Raw genomic sequence first — 27607 nt, forward strand, 5'->3', positions numbered from 1 at the left:
CCTGGCCCAGTCAGCAGGGCCGTCTCTTCAGCGTGCAGGAGGTGAGGCTGCTGCCCCAAGAAAGCAAGGATTCCTGTAAGCAGGAAAAGAGGCTCTGAGTTCTCACCTGCCACAATGACGGACAGAAGCCCCTTTGAGACAGACATGCTCACCCTGACCCGCTACGTTATGGAAAAAGGGCGACAGGCCAAAGGGACCGGGGAGCTCACACAGCTGCTCAACTCGATGCTGACTGCCATCAAAGCCATCTCCTCGGCTGTGCGCAAGGCGGGCCTGGCCAACCTGTGAGTCCTGGAGAGCATGCACAGGCACTTTTGCCCAGAGCCCTAGGCCCAGGTCAGAGTGTGGGAGCCACCGGTGCTTGCGGTAGAACCCAGGTCCAAAGCTGATTTGCCTTTTGTGCCCTAAGGATACTGCATTTAAGTCCTTTGTGTCTGCTTTGATAAGACAGACTTTGGTCCAAAGCTGATTTGCCTTTTGTGCTCTAAGGATACTGCATTTAAGTCTTTGTGTCTGCTTTGATAAGACAGACTTTGGCATATTTTGCTAGAAAAGGGGGAAAAAAAACGCTTAGTGGCAAACTATGGAGAGAAGTGAGATTTTTTTCCCATTACCACTGACTATAATGGTAACACAATGGCTTATTGCCTCAAAACCTATATTGAATTGTCATGACTTATATTTTGCACCAACAGATTCTTACTGGGACTTTAAAATGTGTTTAATGCTATTTTCCTATATAAGGGTTTGGTTGTCATGACTTCTGCCAGTAGGGTGGGGGTAGAAATCACCAGAACACAGATTACGGGACCCTGCCTGTTATGGAAGGAACCTGTTCTCTTCATCTTCACGTGGTTTGTGGGAATTTGGACATGCTGGGCTGGGGCAGGCAGAGCAGAGTGCCTTCGATTGGTTCTCTTTTGCAGAATGAGGTGCATTCATGCTGGAGCTGCTGGTGGCCATAGCCAGGGGTCTGGTTTTAAACCACGATGAAAAGAAATCACCTTCCTTTAGACTTCCATTTTGATTGCAGTTATTCCAATGAAGGCCCCCTTGGAAGGTGAATGGACCTACACGTTTTGGGAGGGTGGGGTGGGAAAAAACCCAAAAGGAGAGCCAACAAATTCCGCCCATTTGAATATTTATTCTTAACAGTGTGGTACCTTTAACCCCAAACTGTGACAGCATTCATATTATAAATGCAGTCATAAAACCATTAAAGAGCTTGTTATAAGAGTGTCAAGGACTAGTAGTGGGATCCACATTGAAGATGCTTGTCTGCTTCTCTTGCCCATGAATTCGATTAATGGTATTATTATCTCATTTGGCAGAATGGCCAAGCTCTGCCTTTAAGAACACGATTCCAGAATTTGAGGTGCCTACATGTGTGACGATCACCCTGAGTGACATTAGATAGCATCTTTGCCTCTCCTGTGTCCCAACTCTGCTATAATTAGGGCGGTTGCCTGTGACCAGTCAGGACTTTTGCCCACACTTTTACCTTTCTTCTGTGCAGGCCTCTCAGCCTCTCAGCTCCACAGCTGCTGTCTTGGGAGAGCTCTTATATATCTGCTACAAACTGCTTCTCAGTGATTCCCTGTCCGACCAAGGGGTCTTAGGGACTAGATAATTAAGTGCTTTATTTAACTTGGTTTTCCTTACCCTGTGGCTGTGAACAATGGTTTATTCTTGCTAAGACCTCCCTGTTTGTGAACTGGGGAGGTACTAACTGCTCCAATTCACAGGGTTGTAGTAAGGGTTAGTAAGTTATTGTGATGGCAGTTCTGACAGTGCAAGGCCTGTGATAAATACTCAAGAAATGTCCCTACTTAACTAACATGGTTCCAAGACCAGACTTGAAGAAATTTGAAGCCTGGGCTATGTGGGATTGACCACTAGGTGGCAGTCACCACCCTAAAAATGGTGTCAGACTGGACCCTAGGCCCCTGGATCTGCTCCTCCAGAGAGAGATCGTAGCCACAGCTGATGAGACAGGGGCTGCAGGTGTCTTGGCACTGTCCCATGCAGATGTGTCTAGCCTTTTGGCATTATGACAGCACACTGTGGTTTACAGATGTGTGGGGCTACATTCATAGCTATCCTGGGATGCATGTGGCCTATGGGCTGCAGGCTGGACATTTGCCCAGCTCTTCATGCTCCAGCAGCAGCTGCCTCAAGACTCATTATTACACATGAGGCTGTGATCCTGATGCAAAATAACTCAATTTTATTGTTCCTGTTGTTATTGGCTTGCATGCTTCTGTTTTAACCCAAAAGGTAACAGCCTCTCACCAGGGTTGTTTCCCAAGGCTCATCATACCATACATCAAATTCTGGATGGAAGTGAAGTGGGAGGGGAGGTTGTCAGTGAGGAAGGAGGGGGAATACATTTGCTATAGTCAGGGTCCATCAGCGGTTCTCAATTTAAGCCACCTGCTCACATCATCTGAGGATTTCTTTAATAAGTAAGTGAAATTAAAATAGAGAGCAGAGGTAAATGGCTTTTCTGCCATCCTTTCTCCATTGCGCAGCAAACACTTACTGTGCACAGACTATGGAAATGCAGATAGCAAGATGTGGCTCTTGTCCTTAGCAGGTAGATGATACAGATGGAAGTCTCCCACAATCAGTCTGTGCCTCACCACGAAGGTACCACAGAGGTGTGCCTGGTGTATAGCCAGGACATGGAGGGTTCTTAAGGTGCTTAGGAAGGTAAATAGAAAGCATCACACTTTGGGGATGGCAGGAGCAGAGAGGTAAGGAGAGGAACGGCTACCTGGGGTAGAACCGGTCAGATGAAGCAGGGTGTCTATGCTGGTGGAATTGGAGCAGCCCAGGCAGGATTTGACAGTCTTGCTGCTGGAGTGGGAGGTGAGATGCTGAGGCTGTTCTAACAAGATGGTCTTGCACGTCTGACATCTGTATAAGTACCTGGCTCTGAGTGTGGGTTAGTTAGCTCCCCTGTTGTGATAAATACCATGATCAAAAGCAACTTGGAGGAGGAAAGAGTTTATCTAATCTTACAGCATACAGCCTATCAGTGGGAGAAGTCAGAGCAGGAACTCACAGCAGGAACCTTATGGCAGGAACTGAAGCAGAAACCATAGAGAAAAGCTGTTTACTGGCTTGCTCTTCATGGCTTGCTCAACTACTTTTTTTTCGTGTGTGTAGAATCCAGCACCACCACCTGTTCATGGGTGACACCACACACAGTTGGCTGGACCCTCCCACATCAGTCAATAATAAAGAAAATGCCTAATGGACATTTCCACAGGCCAATCTCATCAAGGCAATCCCTCAATTGAGGTTCCTTCTTCCTAGGTGATTCTGGTTTGTTTCAAATTGACAAAATTGAAGTAACATAGAGTGAGGTGAGACTGAGGCTATTGGGAACACCCTGATGGGTTGAGGCATGAGAAGGGGATGGTTGTATATTACTGTTCTAAAGCTCAAGCCTCTGTGGGTGTCTAAAGCTGAAGCTTGATGTTTCAGAGTTGAAAGGCTATGGCACCCTTAGTTATCATGATGTGTCTGATTTTAGGAGCTCTCCCATCCTCTCTAGCTGCAAGTGCCAAGCAGGGGTCTGCATTTTAGTGAGGCTGAATCTGGTCAATCTCCTTGAGAGACCAAGGGACTATGACAATGTCCCCAAGGTGTAAAGGAAGTAATGTTGATTGCCACTTTGAGTCATAGCACACTCCCTATATATTTATAATTTGGAGATGGCAGAGACATGAAAGGAGGGTAGGTGTGCTGTTGGTTTGGGCTTTGGAAGTTCTTTACTGGAGTTAAGACTCCTTCAATGACTTAATCCATCCTGTCTTCTTAGGTATGGAATTGCAGGAAGTGTGAATGTGACAGGAGACGAGGTGAAGAAATTGGACGTGCTATCCAATTCCCTGGTCATCAACATGCTTCAGTCCTCCTACAGCACCTGTGTCCTAGTCTCAGAAGAGAATAAAGAGGCAGTTATCACAGCCAAGGAGAAGAGGGTGCGTCCAGGGTGGGCTGCAGTGCCCCGCTTCATCAGTAGATGGTGCTACTGGGCTGAGAGACGGGCTATCTTGCTTAGTCTTTTTCTGGGATTTTCTTCTATTTTAGGACGTTTGTTTTCTGGAAACAGAGTTTCTCAGTTCTTTAGTTGGAAATCTTACGTGGTCTCATGTCCTTTGGGGTATACGCCATCTAGTACATCATTAAACAGGCCTTAGCATCTTTGTCTTCTTTTTGGGAAGAGCTACACAATGCATTCTGATTCAGTCCTTCACTATTTCTTATCTATGGCCGTCATTACACATGTCCTCAAGAGGTCTGTGATTCCTCCACGGAGGTGGATCTTCCCATGCCTGACAAAATAGACCAATTCAGGGAACAGTTCATGATGATCCTGTGCTCTTGGCAGTTAGTCAGTGCATCAAGAGGGTTTACATCCACTGAATTCACAACAATTTATTAAAGAGTGAAGTTTTCTAGTGACCAAAAATTAGCAAACATTCAATCACAGTATCATTCAGGTTAATTTTTGTCAACATGACCCAAACTAGGGTCACCTGGGAAGAGGGAGCCACATTTGAGGTACTACCTCCATCAGATTGGCTCATGGGCAAGTCTGGACATTTTCTTTATTTATTTTTGATGTGAGAGGTGGGCGATGGTGGGCTGTGCCATCTCTGGGAAGGTGGTCCCGGATTGTATAGGAAGGTAGGCTGAGCATGCCATGAGGACTGCAAGCCAGTAAGGAGCATTCCTCTATGTTTCTGCTTCAGTTGCTAACTTGGGCTCCTGCCTGGGCTTCCTTTGATAATGAATTGTGACCTTGGAGGTGTAAGTTAAAATAAACTGTTTCCTCCCAAAGCTGGTTTGGGCTAGAGTGTTTTATCATAGCAAAAGAGAAGCAAAAATCACTGTGTTCTGTGCTGACCTACTGGTCCTTGTCACACACATTGGGAATTGGGCGGCAGAGGGGATGGGGTGGGTGGGTGAGTGGGTGTAATTTCTTTGTAATTGGAAGGACTGAAAAGATAGAGTAAAGCCAAATTTATTAAGCCCTTTACCTCTGTTTATCACAACCCACATCACATGTGTTGTCTTCAGCTTTAAATTTCAACTGGTATGGCTCTCACCCCTCCCCACCATGATCTATCACTCCTGCACATTAGTTCCTGAATGTATTCTAACCTACTTTGTTTGCCAGGAACACTTGACGATCTGCTTGCCTGGCATTCTTCTGCCAAGTTCTCTATGTGTGTGCTTTCCTTAATCCCAGCCAGGTCTACATCAGACGTTAGCTTTGCTTACTTTCTATCAACTCACCTCCTTAAGTTATCTGCGCAGCACTTGCCACACCTTATTGCATGTTTGCCATGTATTGTGCTTTTGAGCTTGAACATCGGTTCACCCACTTGAGCCTTGCGGTAAGTGATCCCTCGTGTATTTTCCAGCACACACCAGACATGTAACAGACTCCTGCTGAGCTGTGCCCATGAGAAATGGCTTTTGAGGACACAGAAATGCAGGCCCACGGGTCTAAATCTCTCGATAGTGTAGATACCAGTCACATGTAGTTCTAATATAGAGCAGGTGTGGCCATGGGCAGGTGTGCTGACTGGGTGTTTTTCTCTGTGATTTAGGGGAAATATGTGGTTTGCTTTGATCCGCTGGATGGATCTTCAAACATTGACTGCCTGGCCTCCATTGGAACTATATTTGCAATCTACAGAAAGGTGAGTAGACAAGCTGACATCTTTCCAGATAGCTCCCAGACTGACAACTGAGCCTGGAGGTCTATCTTTTTCTCCACTCACTAGATACAACACTATAGACAACTCCAGAAACATAACAAACCCTTGCCTTGGGTTCTCCATTGGGAATCTCCATCTACCTTTTTCTAGAATCCCCTAGGAGGACAAAATGGTAGGACTCCCATGGGAATCTTGTTTTGATTGTCTGGATGGACCAGAGATGCCAGGCACGGCACAGACTGAATATTCTTTATCCAAAATTCAGGGACCAGAAGTATTAGGGTTTCAGATATTGGATTTTTACAAATACATAGTGAATTGATTTTAGGGATGAACACAAAACTCATTATTGTTTTTGTTACACTCCTTGTACCCATGTATGTAACTTTTTACATTGATGTTTTAGTGCACCTGCAATTTGGCTCTGGCTCACAACACCAGGACAGGTGTAGAATTTGCCTTGCATGGCCTCATGTTGGCACTTAAAAAGCTTCAGATTTTAGAGGATCTTATTTCTTTTTCTCTTTTTAAAAATTTTATATGCATTGGTGTTTTGCTTGAATGTATGTCTGTGTGATGGTGTCAGGTTTTATGGAACTGGAACTACAGATGGTTGTGAGCTACTATATGGGTGCTGGGAATTGAACCCGGGTCCTCTGTAAGATCAGTGCTCTTAACCACTGAGTCATCTCTCCATCCCCTTATTTATTTATTTATTTATTTATTTATTTATTTACTTACTTACTTATTTACTTACTTACTTACTTAGTTTTAAACATGATCTTGGTAGGTAGTTCTAGCTGGCCTTGAACTTGCAATGTTCTTGCCTCATGTCCCTGAAGGCATGTACCACCATAAGCAACAGAGTAGGGACACTTAGCTTGCATTAGGTTCTAGGAATATGCATCCTCTACTTCTTTGTGAGTTTCAACACTTATTGTTAGTTTTCTGTTGCTGCTGTGGTAATTTATCACCCTCTTGGAGGCTTAAAACACCTGTTGACTATCTGTTACTAAATCAGAGAAGGCTTAGCAGCATTATCTGCTTAGGGCTCATAAACCAGTCAGTTTGATTTCTTTAGTACCTAGAAGCTGGGGTAAGGAGTGGAGAGAATTTGCTTCTGGGTGAGTTAATGAGAGTTTAGGTTGATAGTGGAATTCAGTTCCATTTTGTGGTAGGTTGGAGGTATTGCTATCTTTGCTAGAGGTCCTTTTCAGCTTCTAGAAGCTGCCTTATTTTTTTTTTTTGATAATCTCTAAGATAGCCCCTCCTTACCATTGCTTCACTCTCCCTGACTCTAGCCATTCAAAGTCAAATGAGTTCAAGTTTTCATTTGATTAGATAGGACTAATATTATCAGGACAACCCAGAGTCATCTCTCTACTTTAAATCTATAACCCTAATATGATGGTTTGAAAGAAAATGGCCCCCAAAGGGAGTGGCACTATTAGGAAGTGTGATTTTGTTGGAGTAGGTACGACCTTGTTGAAGGGAGTGTGTCACTGTGGAGGCAGGCTTTGAGGTATCATATATGCTCAAGCCACACACATTATCTCAGTTCACTTCCTGTTGCCCACAAAAGATGTAGAGCTCTCAGCTACCTCACCAGCAACATGTCTGCCTGCACTTTGCCATGTTCCACCATGAAGATAATGGAGTGAGCCTCTGAACTGTAAGCCATCATATTAAATGTTTTCCTTATAAGAGTTGCCATGGTCAAAGTTTCTCTTCATAGCAATAGAAACCCGAAGACACCTGATCATATGGGCAAAATCCATTTTGCTCTGTGAGGTAACATACAGATTCTGGGAGTTAATGAAGTCTTGGTGCCATTCTGCCTACCTTACAAGTTTACAAGCAACAAAAGAGGGAATCTTAAGGGTTGACCTGTGACCACCCAGCATGACCATAAGTTCCACACCAGACTTCACAATCCAGATACCTTTTGTCTGTATACCTGTCGTGGATTCTCCACATGTGCCTTGCTGGTGTTCCTTCTAGATTACAAACTCTTGAACGAGCAGGAGGCAATCACACGAGACAAGAATAGGATAATGTTTCAAGGTTAAGTGACACTGAGATGAAGAAGTGAAGGGGCTTTGCTTCTAAGAAGAAAGAAAGTATGATACACGGTTTGAAGAAGGCACCCAGTTATATCTTTAGGGGCTTTCCATATTTTTTTTTTGGACATGAATCTTCTCTGCACCACACTTCTGGTGCTTTTCTATTGCTGTGAAAACACACTGTCCAAAAGCAACTTGGGAGGAAAGGGCTTATTTCATCTTACACTTTACAGTCTATCACCGAGGGAAGTTAAGATAGGAACTCAAGGTAGGAACCTGGAGATAGGAAATGAAGTGTAGACCATAGGGTAATGCTGCTTAGTGGCTCACTCCCCTAGCTTGCTCAGCTATATTCCTTATATAACCCAGGCTCACCTGCCTGAGGATGGTGCCACCCTCAGTGGGCTGGGTCCTCCTCCATCAATTAGCAGTCAAGAAAACATCCAATAGACACACCCACATGCCAATTTGATGGAGGCAGTTCTTCAACTGAGTTTTTCTCTTCCCAGATGTGTTGAGTTGACAACCACCATATCTGGGCTAGTCTTTGCCTCATACCCAGGAGGTGGCTACCCACAACACTGAAACCTTTTGACTGAGGAACAGTGGAAGGACAGAGAAGGAGAGTTAACTCAGCTTGACTCACTGAGTCAGTAACTACAGGATATTGATTCAAATGCATTCCCCAACTCCATCATTGCAGCTTTTAACATCTGGAGACCAACTGTGTTGGAAACAAAAGAGTATAATAATTCATGGCGTATAGCTGTAGCTAGAGTTTTCCTGCCTGGCCCACAGTCAGGACAAATCTCTCTCACCTGCCAGTCCCACAGCCGTCAGACTCGACCAAGTAAACACAGAGACTTATATTGGTTACAAACTGTATGGCCGTGGCAGGCTTCTTGCTAACTGTTCTTACAGCTTAAATTAATCCATTTCTATTAATCTATACCTTGCCACGTGGCTTGTGGCTTACCGGTACTTTACATCTTCCTTGTCCTGATGGCGGCTGGCAGTGTCTCTCTCACCCAGCTTCCTGTTCTCTCCATTCTCCTCTCTGTTAGTCCCGCCTATACTTCCTGCCTGGCCACTGACCAATCAGTGATTTATTCATTGACCAATCAGCAACACATTTGACATACAGACCATCCCACAGCATATAGCCATTATGCTCAAATTTAGATGGACTTGAACATAGGGATTTTGCCTTAAATTTTAAATAAAGTACAGGCTCTAGTGGCCAGTCCAAATAAGCATGGATCTCCTTGAGTGATATTTCTAAAGAAAATGTAGACTTCAAACACACCAATGGAAGAGTGCTAGTGTGTCAAAGAATATATGTTTGATTATCTCATCAGATATCTGGAACACTAAATCATAAAGTGAGAATGTTAGGGCTGGGGCTGTATCTGGGGCCACAGTCAGTAGGCAAAGTGTATTAGTTGCAAAATATGAAGACTTGAGTGTAATCCCATGGACCCACATATAAATGTCAGGTGTGGTGTGCTGTGGGATATTCTCTATGCTGTGAATGTGTTGCTCTGATTGGTTAGTAAATAAAGTGCTGATTGGCCAGTAGCCAGGCAGGAAGTATAGGCGGGACAAAGAAAGAGGAGAATTCTAGGAGGAGGAAGGCTGAGACAGAGAGCCACAATGAGAAGCAGATGTTAAGATACCAGTAAGCCACGAGCCACGTGGCAACTTATAGATTAATGGAAATGGGTTAATTTAAGATATAAGAAAAGATAGCAAGAAGCCTGCCACGGCCATACAGTTTATAAGTAATATAAGTCTCTGTGTGTTTACTTGGTTGGGTCTGAGCAGCTGTAGGACTGGCGGGTGAGAGAGCTTTGTCCTGACCGTGGACCAGGCAGGACCAGGAAAACTATAGCTACAGTGATGGAATGCACTTGAAGTCCTAGTGCTGAGGCAGTGGAGACAGGCAGATCCCTGGGGTTTTCTGGCCAATCAGTGTAGCCTAATTGGTGAGCTCCAGGCCAATGGGAGACCTTATCTCAAAGGAAGTGGACAGTGTTCATGAGGATAAACCTGAGGCTGTCCTCTGGCCTCTACACGCCTGCACATACACTTGCATGCACACACACACACACACACACACACACACACACACACACGCACACGCACACGCACACGCACGCGCACGCGCACGCGCACACACACAACCCTTTCCCACCCATGCACACACATACATGTGAAAAACATGCTGAGGAGTAAATACTCATGGCTTCTAAGTTTCTACCAACTAAAATATTTCAGCAACACATGCCTCATGATGTGGTGGGAGCTTTTTGATTACTGAAGCTCCAAACTCTTCATTTGTAACATGGAAATAATAGTGCTATCTACTTGCAGGGTGGCTGAGTAAAGATCATTGTAATGGTTAGGGACGTGGCTGTGGCAGTTTCAAAAAGAGTGGCTTGAGCATCTTCTAGTGCTCTTGACAGGATTCAGCCTTCAGAGAGACCCAAGAATAGTCTTTGCTCTGGCTCAGTCTGAGCTGTTCATGAGCCAGCAACTCACCTCCTCTGGATGCATTTGCTGCAGCTTAGACTTTTCCCCGAGTCAGCCCCATTTTGTCCACTGTACAGCATGACAAACACTGAAATGAACAATTTTTCAAAATATACAGTTTAAACATGAGGTAGCTATATTATCCTTTCATCATGGTGACCAAATCCATGGTTGCTTGGTCCCATGCACTTGGACAGACATCATGGTGGTGAGAGTGTATGCTGGAGGAGATTGTTCTTCTAATGGAGGTCAGGAACCAGAGCGAGACAGAGAGGGGCAAGAGAGAGCCATCAAAGACATAACCCCAGTGGCCTCTTTCCTCCATGTGTCTCTTCTGATAATGTTTCTAACGAAAACGTTGACTGCAAACACACTAATGAAGATGTGGTGGAGCTTTCGTACAACATGTAAAATTTCCAGAATGTCCCCAAACAGTTCCAGTGGCTGGGGACCAAGGCTTTTTCTTAACATGTGAATCTTGGGGGCTAAGGATGCTCATATCCAAACCATAATAGCAGCTAAGATGGGAGAGCAAATCTCAATTTCTCTTTCCAGGACAAGGGTTGAAGATGCTTACTGGCTGAGATATGCAAAAGCAAGTTAATTCAGGTGAAGGGGGTAAAGGCTACAGTGTTTTTAAAAAGTTTTCCCACTCTGAGGATGGCTTCCTTCCCTCATTTCAGTAACTCTGGGGTGCAGTGTCTGGTGAAGGGCTCTCTCCAGGCACAATAACGCACCATGTATTTATTCTTATTTTCCATAGACCACAGAGGATGAGCCTTCTGAGAAAGATGCCCTGCAGCCTGGCCGCAATATTGTGGCTGCAGGTTATGCACTTTATGGCAGTGCAACCCTGGTGGCTCTTTCCACGGGGCAAGGAGTGGATCTCTTCATGCTGGACCCGGTAGGTACTGAATGCAGTGGCATTTGTTCTTGGGGACTCATGGGCTTCTGTGTTTGAATTCTTGTCCCATGGAATAGTTTTCTGGTCATTTTGAATACTTGTTTTTGGAGTTAGAGAACTATGTCATGAAAAATATGAAGGAACTCATGTAATGTTTTTTATAAAAAATTTATTTTAACTGACACATAAAAACACAAAATTGTTCATATCCAGTGGGTCCCATGTAATGTCCCCAATGTTTAAATCATGCTAATATATCTCTTTGAACTTTCTTTTTGGTGAAGACTTTCAGCCTCCTTTTGCATAGCTTCTGGAGAGTTTCTTTCCACAAATGCATTCACCCTATGTAGTTTACAGACCATCATGATGTAACAATCCCAGACCAATGTCCAGACAGGCCCGTAGATCTTTAGGGCAGCCCTGTTCTTGATGCTCTGTGAGATGATGGGTTCTGTTCTCTGATGGCCCAGCCCAGCTGCCTCTCACTTCTGTGATGACCAAACACTGGACGTATGGCCAATGTGCATGAAAAAAAAGGGAGTTTTACATTATTTAAAATATTAATTAAAATAGGCCCATGTGACTAGTGGTTTCCTTTGTGGGCAGCAAGGGCTTGGAGGATTTTCCCCAATGGGCAGGAATTCCACAGTAGGGAGAGTGATGGGTGGGAAATGGTCCCTTCCAGTACTGTGTTATTGTTCATGCTGTTCATAATAATAGAATGCCCAACAGTAAGAGAGGAAGAGCCATGGTCTTTGGACAGATGAAAATTATGACAGCATAGTCCAGGCCAAATGCAGAATTTTGAAAAAGAAGGCTAAGCTCTCATGGAGGATGCAGATTAAAACAAAGAAAAATTTTAAAGTGCTTCCAAACTATAGAACTCCTCCCTTAAATGTGAACTTCACCTGTCAGTTGCAAGGTGCTTTATTGAAGACGTCAAGCTCTCATAAAAATCCAAAATTGTGACCAAAGACTGCTTCAGAGACTCCAGTATTCACTCTAGTGGGAAATTAAGCATTTCACTCCAATTCAGGTTTGCAAGTGTTTATTGAACAACTTGAATACTCCAAACTGCTATTCTAGGCAGCAGTGATAAAGGAACTCTCAAATGAAAATCTCAGTCAACCAACAGGGCAGGTTCTATGGTACGATACCCAGTGACTTTTCAGATATAAAAGCTCACCACTTATCGACCCTGCAGACCCAGCCTCCTTCCTGCATCAGTTTGCTAACATCCTGGCTTCTTATTTTCAAAGAAGAGGAAAAATCCTGAGAAATTCTGTGTTCACATATATGAACTTTGGGCAAAATCCTTTTGAAAATTGTTCTAAAATTCCAGCCAAAAGTTAGGCAGCACCAGTTAAGTGGTGGGGAGGCATCCATTCTAAGCAATTTCCATCCATTCATGTCAAAGCAGCCCTAAGAGGGACCCCCCATCATTCTTGTTTGTTCCAGTTTTCTGATGAGGTAGGCAAGGCACAGTGAGTCAGTGATTGACAGTAAGCAGTTTGGCTTAATTCTGACCAACCTGCCCTTGACTATAAGCCAGATACCTTCTACAACATTATGAAGAATATCTGGAGGCCATAGGGAACACAGAGCCAACTTGAAGGCTATAGGCAGTCGTCTTCTCTCCGCCTGCCACCATGACTGTCTGAATACAAGTCAGCATGAGAGCTTGTCTCTGTGTCTGAATGAGAAACAGAGCACAGCATAATCTCTCCCAGCCTTTCACACTGCTTTGGGACGGGGATTTCAAACTGAAGGTCTTTTGATAGTTATCATAGACAGGAGTTCCCAGGTTCAGCAGCAAAGCTTGCAGGAAGGAGTTCTCTGGTGGGTTGGCCAGATCTTGCCTGATGCCAAGGATTTATAGTCTGATAACCTGATTTTGTTGGATCACATCTTTTGTTCAGGCACAGAAGGATTGATGTCTGTTAACTAAACTCTCAACTGAGGGAACAAATCTCAATGTCAAGGCATGTATGTGTAAGTGGGGGACAGTGTTTCAAAGTGATAAGGGCCTGTTACCTGATAACCAGGTATTGTTGTTAAAGTGTGTGGCAGGCCATGTGACCATCAGTGACTGCACAGTCATAATGGAGGAGCATAATTTCCATAGCTACCTTTGTCCTACTATAAGGAACAACACTCCAAGGGGCCAAGGGTTCCCATCACCAGCGCAGACTGCATAGATGAGGCCTTTTCATGGCCTGACTGAAGCAGGACATGCCCCTATGTGCAGCTGGCTGGCAGATATCCTTGTTTAGATGAGTGTGCAAGTGCTAAGCCCTTTACTGATGGACAAGAGAGAAGTGACTAAGCCTCAGCCAGGCAAAAGGTGTTGATGTGTTGGGAGAGCTGAGGACCCAGGCCAGATATGAACAGATCTAGAGGAACATGAGGTAGGAAAGTCAGGAGTGGACTTGAATCTTGTCCAGCCAGGTCTTGCTACCACACACTGGTTATATGTCTCTTGCTCAGTTTCAAGGACTAGGAAAGAATATCCAACTTTCAGGATAAGGCACATCCCTGACTTTGGGCTAAAGAGGATAAAATGAGACTTTTCTAGACTGGCATTTAAAGAGAACACCTTTCTCTTGAGATGGGTTCTCAATATAATACAGCTTGTCCTCAAAATCATGGTCCTCCTGCCTCAGCCTTCTGAATGCTAGTACTCCAGTCTAGCTAACACCAGCACACCTAGCAGAAGAGCACTTCTTTAGATAAAGTTAGGATTCTCTTAAGGGGTAAAACTAGGGGCTGGGAAGATGACTAAGTGGGTAAAATACTTGCTGCACAAACATGGGGACCTAGGTTCAGGTCTCCAGCATCCCTGTAAAAGGTGAACACAGATGGCAGGTGCTGTGGAATAATCTTTTCCTATACTGTGAAGATGTGTTTCTCTCATTGGTTTAATAAAGAGCTCAATGGACAATAGCTAGGTGGGAGAGAGAGAGAGAGAGAGAGAGAGAGAGAGAGAGAGAGAGAGAGAGAGAGAGACACCTCTGGGAAGAAGAAGGGTAGAGTTGCAGCCAGCTGGAGAGGGTGCAAGACATGTAAGAGAACAGGTAAGTGCTATGAGTTATGTGGCAACATGTAGATTGATAAAAATGGGTTAATTTAAGTTGTAAGAGCTAGTTAGTAACATACCTAAGCTATTGGCCGAGCTTTTATAATTAATAATAAGTCTCTGGTGGTTATTTGGGAGCTGACTGGCAGGACAGAATATCCTACCTACAGGCAGGCACCTGCAATTCCTGAGCACCACTTCTGGCGGTATGAGGTGGAGACAGGAGAGTCTCTGGAAACTCATGAGCCAATTGGCTTGGCAGACACAGCAGTGAGCAGGAGAGATCACACTTCAGACAATGTGGTAGGCAAGGACTGACACCTGAGGTTGTCCTCTGACCTTCACATGTTCTGTGGTACACCTGTGTCCACACCCACACATAGTTGTGTACATGCATGAACACACACAACACCATACAGGTGTGCACATATATGAACACACCTACACACAGGTTCACACAAATATACACATGCACACACACACACACACACACATATATTTATATATATATATATATATATATATATATATATATGCATACATCATATAAGCACACAAACACACACAAACATGCTTAGGAGTGCTCACACAGATATGAAAATATACTCATAAACACAGGTGTGTACACACATATGAACACACACAGGTGTGTGCTGTAGAATAATCCTTTTGTATACTGTGAAGATTTGTCACTTGGATTGATTTAATAAAAAACTAATTGGTTGATAGCTCAGGCTTATTACTAACTAACTCTTACAACTTAAATTATCACATTTCTATTAATCTATGTGCTGCCATGTGGCTCCTGGCTTTACCTGTCCTCCAGCGTGTCTTGCTCCCTCTGTGTCTCCTGGTGACTCCTCTGACTCCTCCCTTCTTCCTCCTAGCATCCTTACTTTGGTTGTCCCATCTATGCTTCCTGCCTTGCTACTGGCCAATCAGCTTTTTATTAAACTAATCTGAGTGACAAATCTTCACAGTGCAAAAAAGGATTATTCCACACTGTGTCCTGCCTTTTGTCTAATTAAAAGGGAAGGTTTTAACCTTAACATAGTAAAACTATGTATAACAAAAACAGTTATCAAGTAAGAATTACAGTTACAATACCCAGTCCATTTTTATTTGGCAAAATTAGAGAAAATACTCTATTATTTATCCTATCTTGATAACTTGAGTCTAAAGTTTCATATCTAATCTACCTTTTTATTATAACAAATGAAAACTATAATCAATTCCATCAAAGACCCCAGAAGGATATAATATTACCTGAGTAATCAGGAAGTGCATAGCAAGTGATCTTCAAAAATTGAGAGAACTGACAGAAACAGGTGGCTGTCTGGACAATCACCCAAGTTTTTTCTGTAATGTTAGGGCATCCATCCCTGGCATATAGGCCTAGAATATCTGACGGACTTTTTTGAGAAGAGGGAATTTTGAAGGACTGTCCTACCTTGTCTTGGTAAAGTTTGGCAGTTGCTGTTTTTTGCATCCTATTGGTCCAGTTTGGACAGTAACTGTCAGCAATTGATGCAAGGGCAGTTTCTTTGCCCACATGGCTAACTTTTGCCATAAAGAAAGAAAACTTCATATAGAGTTTTTTTCAATGCCCATCATCTCTGAAGTAGATGGTGCTGCCAGGAACAGACTTGTCACACTGTAATGAAAAGCCTTAGGTTACTAAGCATATTAAATCCATATTCTGTAGGTCTTTGAAGTGTTTGAAGACCATCTATCTATCTAAATATATTGGTGTATTACTTAGAAAATATACCTAACATGACTAAAAGTTTGACTATTATAGATGACTATATTTAATTATATATTATATTTTTAAATGAGCTGAATAAACATAATAACCTAAACAAGAGTAAAAACATATACACAGTATAAGAAAATTAACTTTAAAATTGTATCAATATACTAAAATATATACCAATATAAAGGATTTTGAGATTAATAGTTGGTTTTTGGATTAGAGTAGATTCAATAATCTACCTTTTAATTCTGTCATTTCTATATCACATCCCCCTTTTTTCCTTTATAGAGAGATCTTTGAATTTAGCTCTTTTGCTTAGTTGTTTTATAACTATTACAATAACAACTTTTAACAACCCCCCTTAAATGATAATAAACATCCATAACCTATTTTTTGGGAATGTAGGCATCATTCTCCAGACTACTTCCTGTTGTTTGTAGATGCTGTTATCTTTGGGGGAGCTTTGACAAAATCAGGATAATTGTTAGGATAATTGGATTAGTTTGTGAGGCTGGACCATCTCAGTCAGCAGCCTTGAAACTGTTCTGGATGCTGAATCACCTGGACCAGCAATTTTCATCGGTGTCTAGTCCCCTTGTTCTGAAAATACATAAACCTTCAAAGGTAACATACATATTTGCATCAATATAAATATAGGCTGTGCATTGTATACAAGTCAGCCAAAGATGATTTTTTTGTTATATGTTTGAGCAGATAAAATATAGATCATATGTCTTGTAGTTCTTTTAGGTTTATTTCTTTAGATCTATAGTCTCAATTTCAGGAGGTCTTCCTCAATCAAACTTAAATTTCTTTAACCAAGAATGAATCCATAGCTTCTCATTTCCTGTGGAAATAAAAGCATAACCTCTCTCCTGAAACAATAAACTTTTTCTCTTAAATCTTGAAGTCAAGACATTTTCAAAATATACAGGTTGGTTTAATCTAACCATCCTTACAATCCAGTGTGTACTAGCAGCCAAAAAATTCAAAGACAACACAATAACATACAGGGTCCAGAATCTCTATGTATTTTTCATCTTTACATGGCTTCTTAAAAATATTGTTTTACTCCATTTTTAAAGACTTTATTTTATTATTTTAAAACTATATATTTCTTTTTTATGACTGTCTACACCTTCTCTTTTCTTTCCTAAGCCTACACATATTTTCAAACACACCACAACCCACTTAAAGGCTCTTTTCATCTGAATCTGTCATTAGTGCACATCTGCAGCCTTTTCTGCCTGCATAAAATTTCAAACCTACCATGCAGTGTGCTAGTGGAGCTTACACTGGCAGCTTAAGCCCACAGGCAGTAGCTGAGAGATGCCTTTCTGCACCACTGCCCATGTGAGAGACTGCAGGAGCACACCATGCAACTTAGCTTGTGGTGTCCTGGCAGCTACCAGGAGATATATCTCTGTACTGTCGATAGCATGAGAGACATGAGACTAGAAGTCAAGAACACACACACATGAGTACACAGGTGTGCACACACATGAGCACCCCTGACTGAATGCCAGGAGCTAAAGACCATCAGGGACACACTACTTATAGTAACAAGAAGTTGGTTTCTTTGGCAAAGAGGAAGAGTTGTGAAATGGAGCTGGGGTGGGCTTGTTAAGGCACTTACTTGGTGATCTAAGGGGGATTTGAGGAGGAAGAGGTCTGTTCTCGATGAGATATTGTTTATATGTGGTTGAAACTCAGGACTGGGTGTCTTCATCTAGCATCTTGCAGGCAGGAATGTTGAGGATCACACAGAGACTCTCAGGAAAGGAAGCGGCTTCACTCCTCTGTCAAGAGAGAGGAAGGGGTAGATATCTCTGTAGCTGCTGAGTTTCCTAGTCTCTGTTCTATTTCAGACATGGTTGGCATAGTTTTATCTATGTATTTGGGGAGTAAAGCTGATATTTCTTGGGCAGCTTCTGGCCCGGCTTCCAGCTGTGAGCCCTCACCTCAGCTCTTCATATTCTTCAAGCCGCCACCAGAATTAACACAGGCATGGTCTCCAGGCCTGAAGACAGAAATGTTTAAGGCAACACTAGCCATATCAGTCCTGAGGGAGGAGATAACCAGAACCAGATGGGGAGTTGATTAAGGGATGCTCTGCAGAGACTGCAGGGGCCATTGGCCACAATTTTATTAAATTATGTTATGAGAATTCTTTTAGTTTTTGCTGCTTATCTCCTTTTGTGGAGTGAATCCAGTGATGATTGAAGGCATTTCTTCTTTTCTCCTGGGAGATGTGGTCAGGAGATCAGTAAACAGTAATGGTTTTCAAGACAGACTCATTAACATAGAATAATTGGACCACAAACTGATGTTGAAATTGTATCTCTCTTTTATCTGTGTAGCTTTGTTCTCTCATTGTTGATGCCCTGAAGACATTAAACAGAGGAAAAGAAACTGGGAATTAGTTCAGCTAGGTTGCTTAGAAATGACATTGAAAAAAAGCCCACATAAAGGAAAAATATCATGGTCTCTTTCCTTTGATCTGTTTTATTTCTTATTACTTCTTGGGCATATAATTTTATTCTTCCTATCATTAATGAAAACACCACATGGCAGGTTCCAGATGACCCTAGGAAAGCCCACTGTTCTTCCAGCAGGCTGTTATCTTCTAACATCTCCTGATTGCTGTGTGGTGTGCTACTGGTTTCTGTTTCCTGGTGTGGCTCAACTTCCTGAAGTCTCTTATCTCTCCAGGCTCTTGGGGAATTTGTGCTGGTGGAAAAAGATATCAGAATTAAGAAGAAAGGGAAAATTTTTAGCCTCAATGAGGGCTATGCCAAGTATTTCGATGCTGCCACCACTGAGTATGTACAGAAGAAGAAATTCCCTGAGGTGAGTGAAGACAACTCGGGCTAACAGCAGGGAGCATGCTGTCACCTTCATCTCTTTAAAGGGGTTGATGCCACTGTTTACAGCTCTGACCTGCATGAGTTTGATGAACTCTGCTCTTCTTCATGAACAATCAATTTTCTTTGTACTTTAAAATTACATATTAAAAAGAATACTCCCCCTCTGGGAATTTGTCAAGGGGCCACATTTTGAAAATTTGTAACTTCAGCCAGAACTACTCTCAGGTCATCTGTTTGCTAAGCTATAATCTATAGATTTTGAATACCCAGGTATCTCTGCTTTAAGATGGAATATGATCACATCTGGGAATGTGATGCACCAGATAAAGCAGCTACTCATATTGTTCTATTATTAAGTAAAACTCAGGAGTCAGATTTGAGACAAAATCCTGATAGATCCAAAGACTGACCCTGCCTTCCAGATCAGAAAGGTCTGTGAATCTTTCTAAGTTCCTCCCTATTCCTTCCTGTGTCTCTCTGTCCTAATCTGGGTCTGACAAAAACTCTGTGGTTAATTCTGGCCAGATGAATGCTGATTCCACCCTCTGATTCAAAGTTTAACTTTATTGGCAGTCTTGGGAGTGTCAGAGTGCAATAAAAATATCCCACATTTCCTTCTTTTTGTCTAAATAAAAAAGGAAGGTTTTAACTCTAACAGAATAAAATTACATACAATAAGAACAAGTATCAGGTATTATCTAAATAAAAAGGAAAGGTTTTAACTTTAACAAAGTGAAAATATATACATTAAGAAAAATTATCAGGTAAGAATTATATTCACAATGTCCAGTCCATTTGTACTTGGCAAATTCAGAGAAACTACTTTATTATCTATCCTATCTTGATGAATCCAAAGTTTTATACCTAAACTACTTTCTATCACAACTTGTATTATCAACCTAAAATATCTTTTTAAATCTTAAAACATTTTCTTGGATAAACAACTTAAGCTTTTATGTTTCTCAACTTTATACACTTTACACCTCTTTTGTGAGTCTCTTTTTCTGAATTTGGTAACAAGGAATATTGTAACTATAACTATCTAGTCTCAACCTCATCAAAGACCCAAGAAGGATATAATATTATCTGAGTAAACAGAAAGCACAGAGTAAACAGCTTCCAAAACTATAGAAACAACAGACATCTTGGCTGCCTGGACAGTCACCCAAGGTTCCTCTGCAATGTTGGGGGCATCCATCCAGGCCTACAGGCCTAGAATATCTGACAGACTTTGCTGTGAATTATGAATGTTGAAGGACAGTCCTACTTTGTCTTGGAAAAGTTCTCCAATCACCTTCTTTTGTGTCCTGCTTGCCCAGTTTGGCATACTGTCAGCAGTTGAGGCAAGGACAGTTCTTGCCCAGTGACTATTTTTTGCCACAACAAAAGCAAACTCTTTATGGAGGTCCTTTGATGCCCACCATACTTTTTTTTTAATTAAATTGGTGCTGCCAGGAGCAGATGCATTTCACTGTCATGAAAAATCCTTATGTTATTAGAATGTCTTAAATGCCATATTCTATAGGTCTCTGAAGTGTTTGAAAACCATCTGTCTATCTAAAATATATCTCTTTTTGATCTTGAAAACAAACCTAACATGAACACAAATTTGATTGTTAGATTATGCTTTATTTTTAATTATCCTAAATAGTTTGTAATAATAACTTTCAAGAACTAGAAATTTGCCGGGCGGTGGTGGCGCATGCCTTTAATCCCAGCACTCGGGAGGCAGAGCCAGGCGGATCTCTGTGAGTTCGAGGCCAGCCTGGACTACCAAGTGAGTTCCAGGAAAGGCGCAAAGCTACACAGAGAAACCCTGTCTCGAAAAACCAAAAAAAAAAAAAAAAAGAACTAGAAATTTACATTATATTGCTAAATGAGCTGTATAGGCACAATACCTTAAACAAGAGTAGACACATATATACAACATAACAAAAATAACCTTAAATATATATATATATATATATATATATATATATATACAAAAATCCATACCAATGTAAAATATTTAAGACTAGTAGTTGCTTTTTTAGTTTAAAAATAGATTCAATAATCTACCCTTTTAGCCTGTCATTCCTATAATTCCCCCTTTTTTCTTTTCAGAATGAGGTCCCTGAATCTAATTTCCTTTGCTTAGTTTCCTCCCTCACTGTGACCAAAAACAACTTGCAATCCCCTCCCCCAAAGATGACAAACCACCCCCCCTCTTGGGAATGTGGGCATTAAAATTATTTCCTGTTGTCTGGGGAAAATGGCATCTTTAGGGACCATGAAGAATTGAGATAATGATCAAGTCCTGAGAAAGCTAGCTGTTGTCCAGTTTTGATGTGATGGGAAAGTGCAGGGCCTATCTGAAGTCCTGGCTGGAGTAGTCTATGATGCTGGACCATCTTAGCTAACCACCTTGAGATTGTCCTTAGAAGTCAGTAGTCCAAAGCTGACCTTTGGGTGGTGTCTGTCAGCTTGGTGGCATTATCACAATCAAGGTGGAATTGCCATTGTGGGGCCTCATCATTCTTTTGGAGATTTCACAAGTGGCTATTAGGAATAGTCACATTTCATTGCAGAAAACTTAAACATTTTAAACGTCATAAGCAGCATCTCAGAGAGGTTAAAGGACCACAATCTATTAAATACATGCAGGTACACAAGCTTAATTTTTAGTTAACTGCTTCAGACTCAAACTTGAAATCATGTACAGGAAGCTAAATGAAGCCTTTTTCTAGAATTAGTTAGTACTCTATATGACTATTAATATCACAGCAGAAAGTATATTATATATATATATAAATCTTATAAAATTTGAGATATTTATACCTTAGGAAAAGTTTTAAAGAGTCAAAATAAAACCAAAGGATTATGAGATTAGTGGCAATAGAATAGATCTTTAATTTTGCTTTTCATCTGTCCCATACCAGGTGTCTCTTCTGACATGATACAGAGATTTTGGATTTTCCTTTAAGAAGCATGCTTGGGTTTAGAGAAGGAGAGGGTCACACTCCAACTCTAAAGCTAGCTTTAATTTTTAATTGAATTGGGACTACAAAAAGACCATTTACCATATTTGTCTGTAGAGAACAGCAGGAACAAACACTTGGGAAGATTTATAAAATATTATCCAGTTAGAAGTGTGTTGTACCATTAGGGCAATTTACTCTTTTTCTTGGGACATTTTCTGTGGATGATTCATCCTTCTTCTTCAGATGTCTTATTTGTTCAGTGGTCTTCAGATTCCTTAGTTGGATGTTTTTATTCTCCTGGAAAGACAAAAGGCAAACCCTGCCCCAGTTCTAACTTTGGGAAGTTTCTCTTTTTGGCAGGTTATATCTGATGAAATAAAAGGCATTTGCAGTCTTATAAGTTAGTTGAATTGTCGCACTGCTTGATGAAATATCCCCTCTCCTAATCAAGAGGTCTCTCCTGTTTAAATCTAATTTTGTCAATTATGATGGTATCCATAGCTTTTTTTCTCCTGTGGAAACAAAAGCAAAACCTCTTCCCCTGTGTAACACATATCCTAGTTTCCATTCTGAGGTCAACACATCTTTAAAGTATATGGGCTGATTTAATTCAGTAGTTTTTTTCTACTGTCCAGTGCCTGTGTGCAGCTGTCATTCCTTTCTCATCAGCATTTTAAAATTTAAAGTTAATAAAGCATTGTGCAATCTAACTTTGGGGGTATTTATTACCCATTTTTGTTTATTAAGCATATCTTTTAAAGTGCAATTAGATCTTTCTATAGCTGTCTGTATGTAGGGTTGCATGGTATACCTGTAATATGTTTTATGTTATAATATGCAAAAAACTGTTTTATTTACCTAGATATATATGCTGGAGAATTATCTGTCTGAATTTGTACAGGTATTCCCATGATGGACATAACTTCTAATAAATGTGTAATTACAGAATCAGCCTTTTCAGAACTCAAAGCAGTTGCCAATTGAATTTCTAAATATATGTCTATGGTATGGTGCATATACTTTAATTTTCCAAACTCCACAAAATAAAATACATCCATTTGCCAAATTTCATTTCTTTCAGTACCCTTTTGGTTACCTTCTGCATGTAGTAGAGTCTGGTTATACAAAGAACAAGTATGGTGCTTCCTTATAATTTACTTGGCTTGTTGTCAAGTGATAGAAGAATCTTTCTTCAAATCTTTGCTATCAACATGGTAATTCTTATGAAATTCTGAGGCTTGTAGCACATTTCCTATTAATATCTGATTGATTTCATCATTACCTCATGCTAGAGGGCCTGGTAGACCCATATGGGATCTGATATGTGTTATATGCAATGTCTGATTTCTATTTCTGATTATTTCTTGAAGGTGAATAAATAACAAAGTTAATTCTGAATCTGGAATAAGTCCAGTAGTTTCAATATGTAAAACAACTCTTTTTGTATATTGAGAGTCAGTAACTATATTAAGAGGTTCTGGGAAATCTATTAATACCATGAGGATAGCATATAATTCTGACTTTTAAACAGAATCATAAGGGCTTTGAGCCACTTTACTTAAATTTCCTGACTTATAATCTGCCTTTTCTGATTTATTTGCATCAGTACAGAATGTAGGGGGCTTCAGAAATTAGTGTCCCTCTGACTATATGAGGGTGAATCCAATTAGTTCTTTTTTAAACTGAAGTCTCTTGCTTTTGGTATATTTGTTGCTAATCTCTCCCAAGAAATTACTGCCATCTCTTCACCAGTGTTTATTTTCTGCCCATAATGAGGCAATTTCAGCATTAGTATAAGGTACCACAATTTCTGTTGGGTCTATTCCTGTTAATTGATGAAGTCTCAATTTTCCTTTCAGCATCAATTCAGAAAACTTTTCTACACAAGTCTTTCATTTTTTACTCTGTGTGGTAAAAATATCCATTCCAAGATATTATCTTTTCTCTTCATAGGAATTCCTGTAAGAGAATGCATAGAAGGTAGTATAACCAGAATACAATCAAGCTCTGGATCCAAGTGATCCACATATGCATCCTATAATTTTTCTTCTACGAAAGCCAATTCTCTCCCAGCTTCAGCTGATAATTTTCTTGGACTATTTATGTCTTTATCACCTTGTAAGATTTGAAATACATTACTTAGTTCTTGAGTAGTTAATCTGATTGTGGGTCATAGACAGTTATTATCTCCTAGCAAGTTTTGAAAATTATAAACACCCACACCACTCCCTACAGTATTATGTAGAGGGGAATGGCAAGAAAAATATCTACCTTCTTAGCACACACAATCTTTCCTTCTCCCTCCCTCCCTCCCTTCCTCCCTCCCCCCTCCCCCTCTCTTTGTGTGTGTGTGTGTGTGTGTGTGTGTGTGTGTGTGTGTGTGTGTGTATGTGTGTGTGTGTGTGTGTATGTGTGTTTAGGCCAGAAGATACCTTGGGTGCTATTCACCTATTTTTCCAGACAGCATCTCTCATTGGTCTGGAGCTTGCCAAGAAGACCAGGCTAGCTGGCCTGTGAGTCCTAGGAATCTCCCTATCTCTACCTCTTCAGCACTAGGATTACAAGCATGTGTCCCTATGCCCCACTTTTTAATGTGGGTTTTGGGGATTGAACTTCTGTATGCAAACACTTGTCCAATTTAACTATCTTCCCTGTCCCACATAGTTTTGGGGTTTTGAATCATTCTTAAAATGATTATTTTTATTTTATGTTTATGGGTGTTTGGTCTGCAAGTGTATCTGTATACCACTCGCACACCATGTGCCAATGGAGGACAGAAAAGGGCATCATTGGATCTCCTGGAACTGGAGTTGATAGTTGAGCTGCCATCTGGGTGCTAGGAATGGAGCCCAAGTCATCTGGAAGAGCAGCCAGTTCTCTTAACCATTGAGCCATCTCTCCAGTTCCAGGAATGTGGAGGCCATGCCAATTCTGCTTCTAACCCTGGCATGGTGCAGGGTATCTGCTAAACTAGTTGGTTCTCATCTCTTCCCTTTTTTGTCCTATAGGATGGCAGTGCACCTTATGGCGCCCGGTATGTAGGCTCCATGGTGGCTGATGTGCATCGTACCCTGGTCTATGGAGGAATCTTTATGTACCCAGCCAACCAGAAAAGTCCTAATGGCAAGGTAACTTCCTGTATCCACTGGGTGCCATGATAGTCAGTGAGATATTGTGATTCTTCTGCTCCAGGCTACTGTTATGGTGTTGGGACTACTGTTATGGCTACTGAGCTGCTTCTGGGCACATGTTTCCTTCAGAGCACAGAGGAAGAGAAATAAGGTTTATTCCTCCTAGTAAGTTTTGAAGCTGTGGTAGGTTTGGGAAAGTAAAGGCTAATGTGATTATGATGGGCAGGTCTTATGGACCCGCTAATCCTCTGGCCTCATGCCCACTGTTTGCTACAATTGCATGCTCATCTCCCACTTTCTCTGTAGTTTCATGCTCATCTCTCACTTCCTCTAGAGTCATATGCTTTCATAGGCTGTATCTGATTTTTATCAGCAGCTCTAACTGACCAAGGATCATACTTCCCAGAGAAAATGTGTTGTAAGCATGGTCTTTGCATTTGTTCTTCAAGGGTTTGCATGTGCCCTGAGCTCCACACAAGAATTCAGAATAAAACCTTCTATTTATAACCCCTTCAGTGTCCCTAGAAAGTTAGCTTACAGAAGAGCCAGTAACAGCTTTATGAGACAGTATTGAAAACAGTCACTATCAAGTAGGGATCTTGTTATCCGAATTCACCTAGCATGACAAGAACTGCCCACAGAAATGTGTCTGAATTTGGCCAGTCATAGGTGGATCTTCACACCAACAGAAGCCATGTATTATGCATCATCCAAGTTGACTGCTGAAATTTCCCTTATTGGAGTGCCAGATTCAAAGCAGATAAATCTATCACAGTCTATGAGACTGAATGAAAATTGTCGTACACACTGGTTTGTGTATCTGGCATTTCTCTTTATGAATGTTTGCTCATATTTACTGACCTGCTGACCTCAGGACCATGGAGAAGTCTGCAAAAGAGGGCCATAGGAAAGGAAAGCATAGCAGAGTATCAAGTGAGATCATGTAGATGTGAAACTCTTGAACAAACCCATACTTGACACATGCTTAATTCCAGGAGGTAGACCCCATACATGTTTATTAGAATGTAAGAGAGTCCAAATTGTCCACATATAATTATACAAATGTGTCTTTAAACACAGAGGCATTTCCACGTGGAGATGTGTTCATTGCATCATGACCATCATCCATATTGAAGATACACCCAGTTCCTGATCTCCATGCTTTAGCTCTCTGTGTCCATATCTGTGAGCACATGAGCACGTATATGTGCACACATATATCCGTCTTGTGTGCTTGACTCATATGATTGTGGTAGATCTTAAAAACCCTCCACCAAAAAGGAGACTGTATAGCCTGAAGGGCAAAGCACCATGAAGTTTTTGCTCTGAAGGCCAGTTGTGTATAACAGAGGTATCCAAGGTCCTCACCCCTAAAAGTGCATTATGTGCTAATGTTGAGTTTTTAAAATGCATCTTAATTGACAAATTGGTTACAGTCTGACTTATAGCCCAACATCCAAATCCTCCTTCCTATCCTCAAGTCCCCAAGACAAAGAAAGGGAGGAGGAAAGGGGCAAATCCTAGAAGCACCTACAGCAAATATTCTCCCTGGCTGAACTGTCAATATAGAGTAGGCTGCCAGTGTCCCTCCAGGGGATGATTAAAGACAAAAATAGCTTCCAAGTGTGCCCATGCATGTTAAGTCTCCTTTGTGTTCCATCAGGTGCCTGCTACTGTAAGGGTCTCTGGAGAAGTGTTTAGTCATATCCCCTGGAGTCTGAACTTGCTGTCTCTTGAAGGTCTGGCCCTTCAACCCAGACTGTAGACATTTTGTTCCTATCCTTGAGATAGAAGTGGCAGTACCAATAATAGTAACAAATAAATAAAAGCCAGAAAATGAACAAATGAAAAACCAAGCAGGTAGCAAAGGCATAGATGTTACCAGACAGATTGATACATTGCTTCAGATTCACCTGGTCAGTGGTGCCTCCTGAGAGGTTACCAGTCCATGGTACTGAGAGGTGGATACCAGCCTATGGTACCCAGAGGTGGGTACCAGCTCTTGCATCAGGCTCCTGTAGGGCAGATGGCCCAAGGAAACACTCATGCTCAGGAGTCACAGACAGCTCAGCTGTTCACACTGCTCTCAATATTTAGGGGCATGCCTTGGGCTGTCTGAACACTTTAAAAAAAATGTGCACACCTGTCTTCATTTTTCTGCAGCTCCGGCTCCTGTATGAATGCAATCCTGTGGCCTATATTATTGAGCAGGCAGGAGGCATGGCAACCACAGGCACCCAGCCTGTACTGGATGTGAAGCCTGAGAGTATCCACCAGCGAGTTCCCCTCATTTTGGGGTCCCCAGAGGATGTACAGGAATACCTCACCTGTGTGCAGAGAAACCAGGCAGGCAGGTAGTGAGCCTGAACAATGAGCCCCCTTCTCTTTGTCTTGTACTCTGTTGTATGAAGGGTTAGACAAATGATCAATGGAGATGGCAGGAGAGGCAAACGAATCAAATTTGCCGGGTCCCTTTCAGAATATCATCCTGCTGCTAAGGGCAGGTTTAGAAGCCAGAGGTAAAGATATGGTCAAAGGGCTAAAATAAAGCATGGATGTGAAAAGAATTCCTTTCTT

General features: G+C 41.6%; 1 protein-coding gene across 1 annotated transcript; it reads left to right on the forward strand.

Annotated features, from left to right (window-relative positions):
- On the forward strand, window positions 1-27607 carry Fbp2 (fructose-bisphosphatase 2). Its single transcript, XM_052727887.1, has 7 exons — window positions 1-284; window positions 3830-3992; window positions 5631-5723; window positions 11100-11240; window positions 18785-18922; window positions 24908-25027; window positions 27194-27607. The coding sequence occupies exons 1-7, from the start codon at window positions 115-117 to the stop codon at window positions 27386-27388; spliced, it is 1020 nt and encodes a 339-aa protein (XP_052583847.1). The 5' UTR covers window positions 1-114; the 3' UTR covers window positions 27389-27607.

This window comes from Peromyscus californicus, unplaced genomic scaffold, assembly GCF_007827085.1.
Source record: "Peromyscus californicus insignis strain IS unplaced genomic scaffold, ASM782708v3 Scaffold_8__1_contigs__length_139910024, whole genome shotgun sequence".
In the NCBI taxonomy this organism is placed as follows: Eukaryota; Metazoa; Chordata; class Mammalia; order Rodentia; family Cricetidae; genus Peromyscus; species Peromyscus californicus.

Coding starts and splice junctions, on each gene's coding strand:
- Fbp2 (XM_052727887.1), top strand. CDS start 115: ATGACGGACAGAAGCCCCTTTGAGACAGACATGCTCACCCTGACCCGC. Junction 285..3,829: donor AAGGCGGGCCTGGCCAACCT/GTGAGTCCTGGA, acceptor CTGTCTTCTTAG/GTATGGAATTGCAGGAAGTG. Junction 18,923..24,907: donor AGAAGAAGAAATTCCCTGAG/GTGAGTGAAGAC, acceptor TTTGTCCTATAG/GATGGCAGTGCACCTTATGG.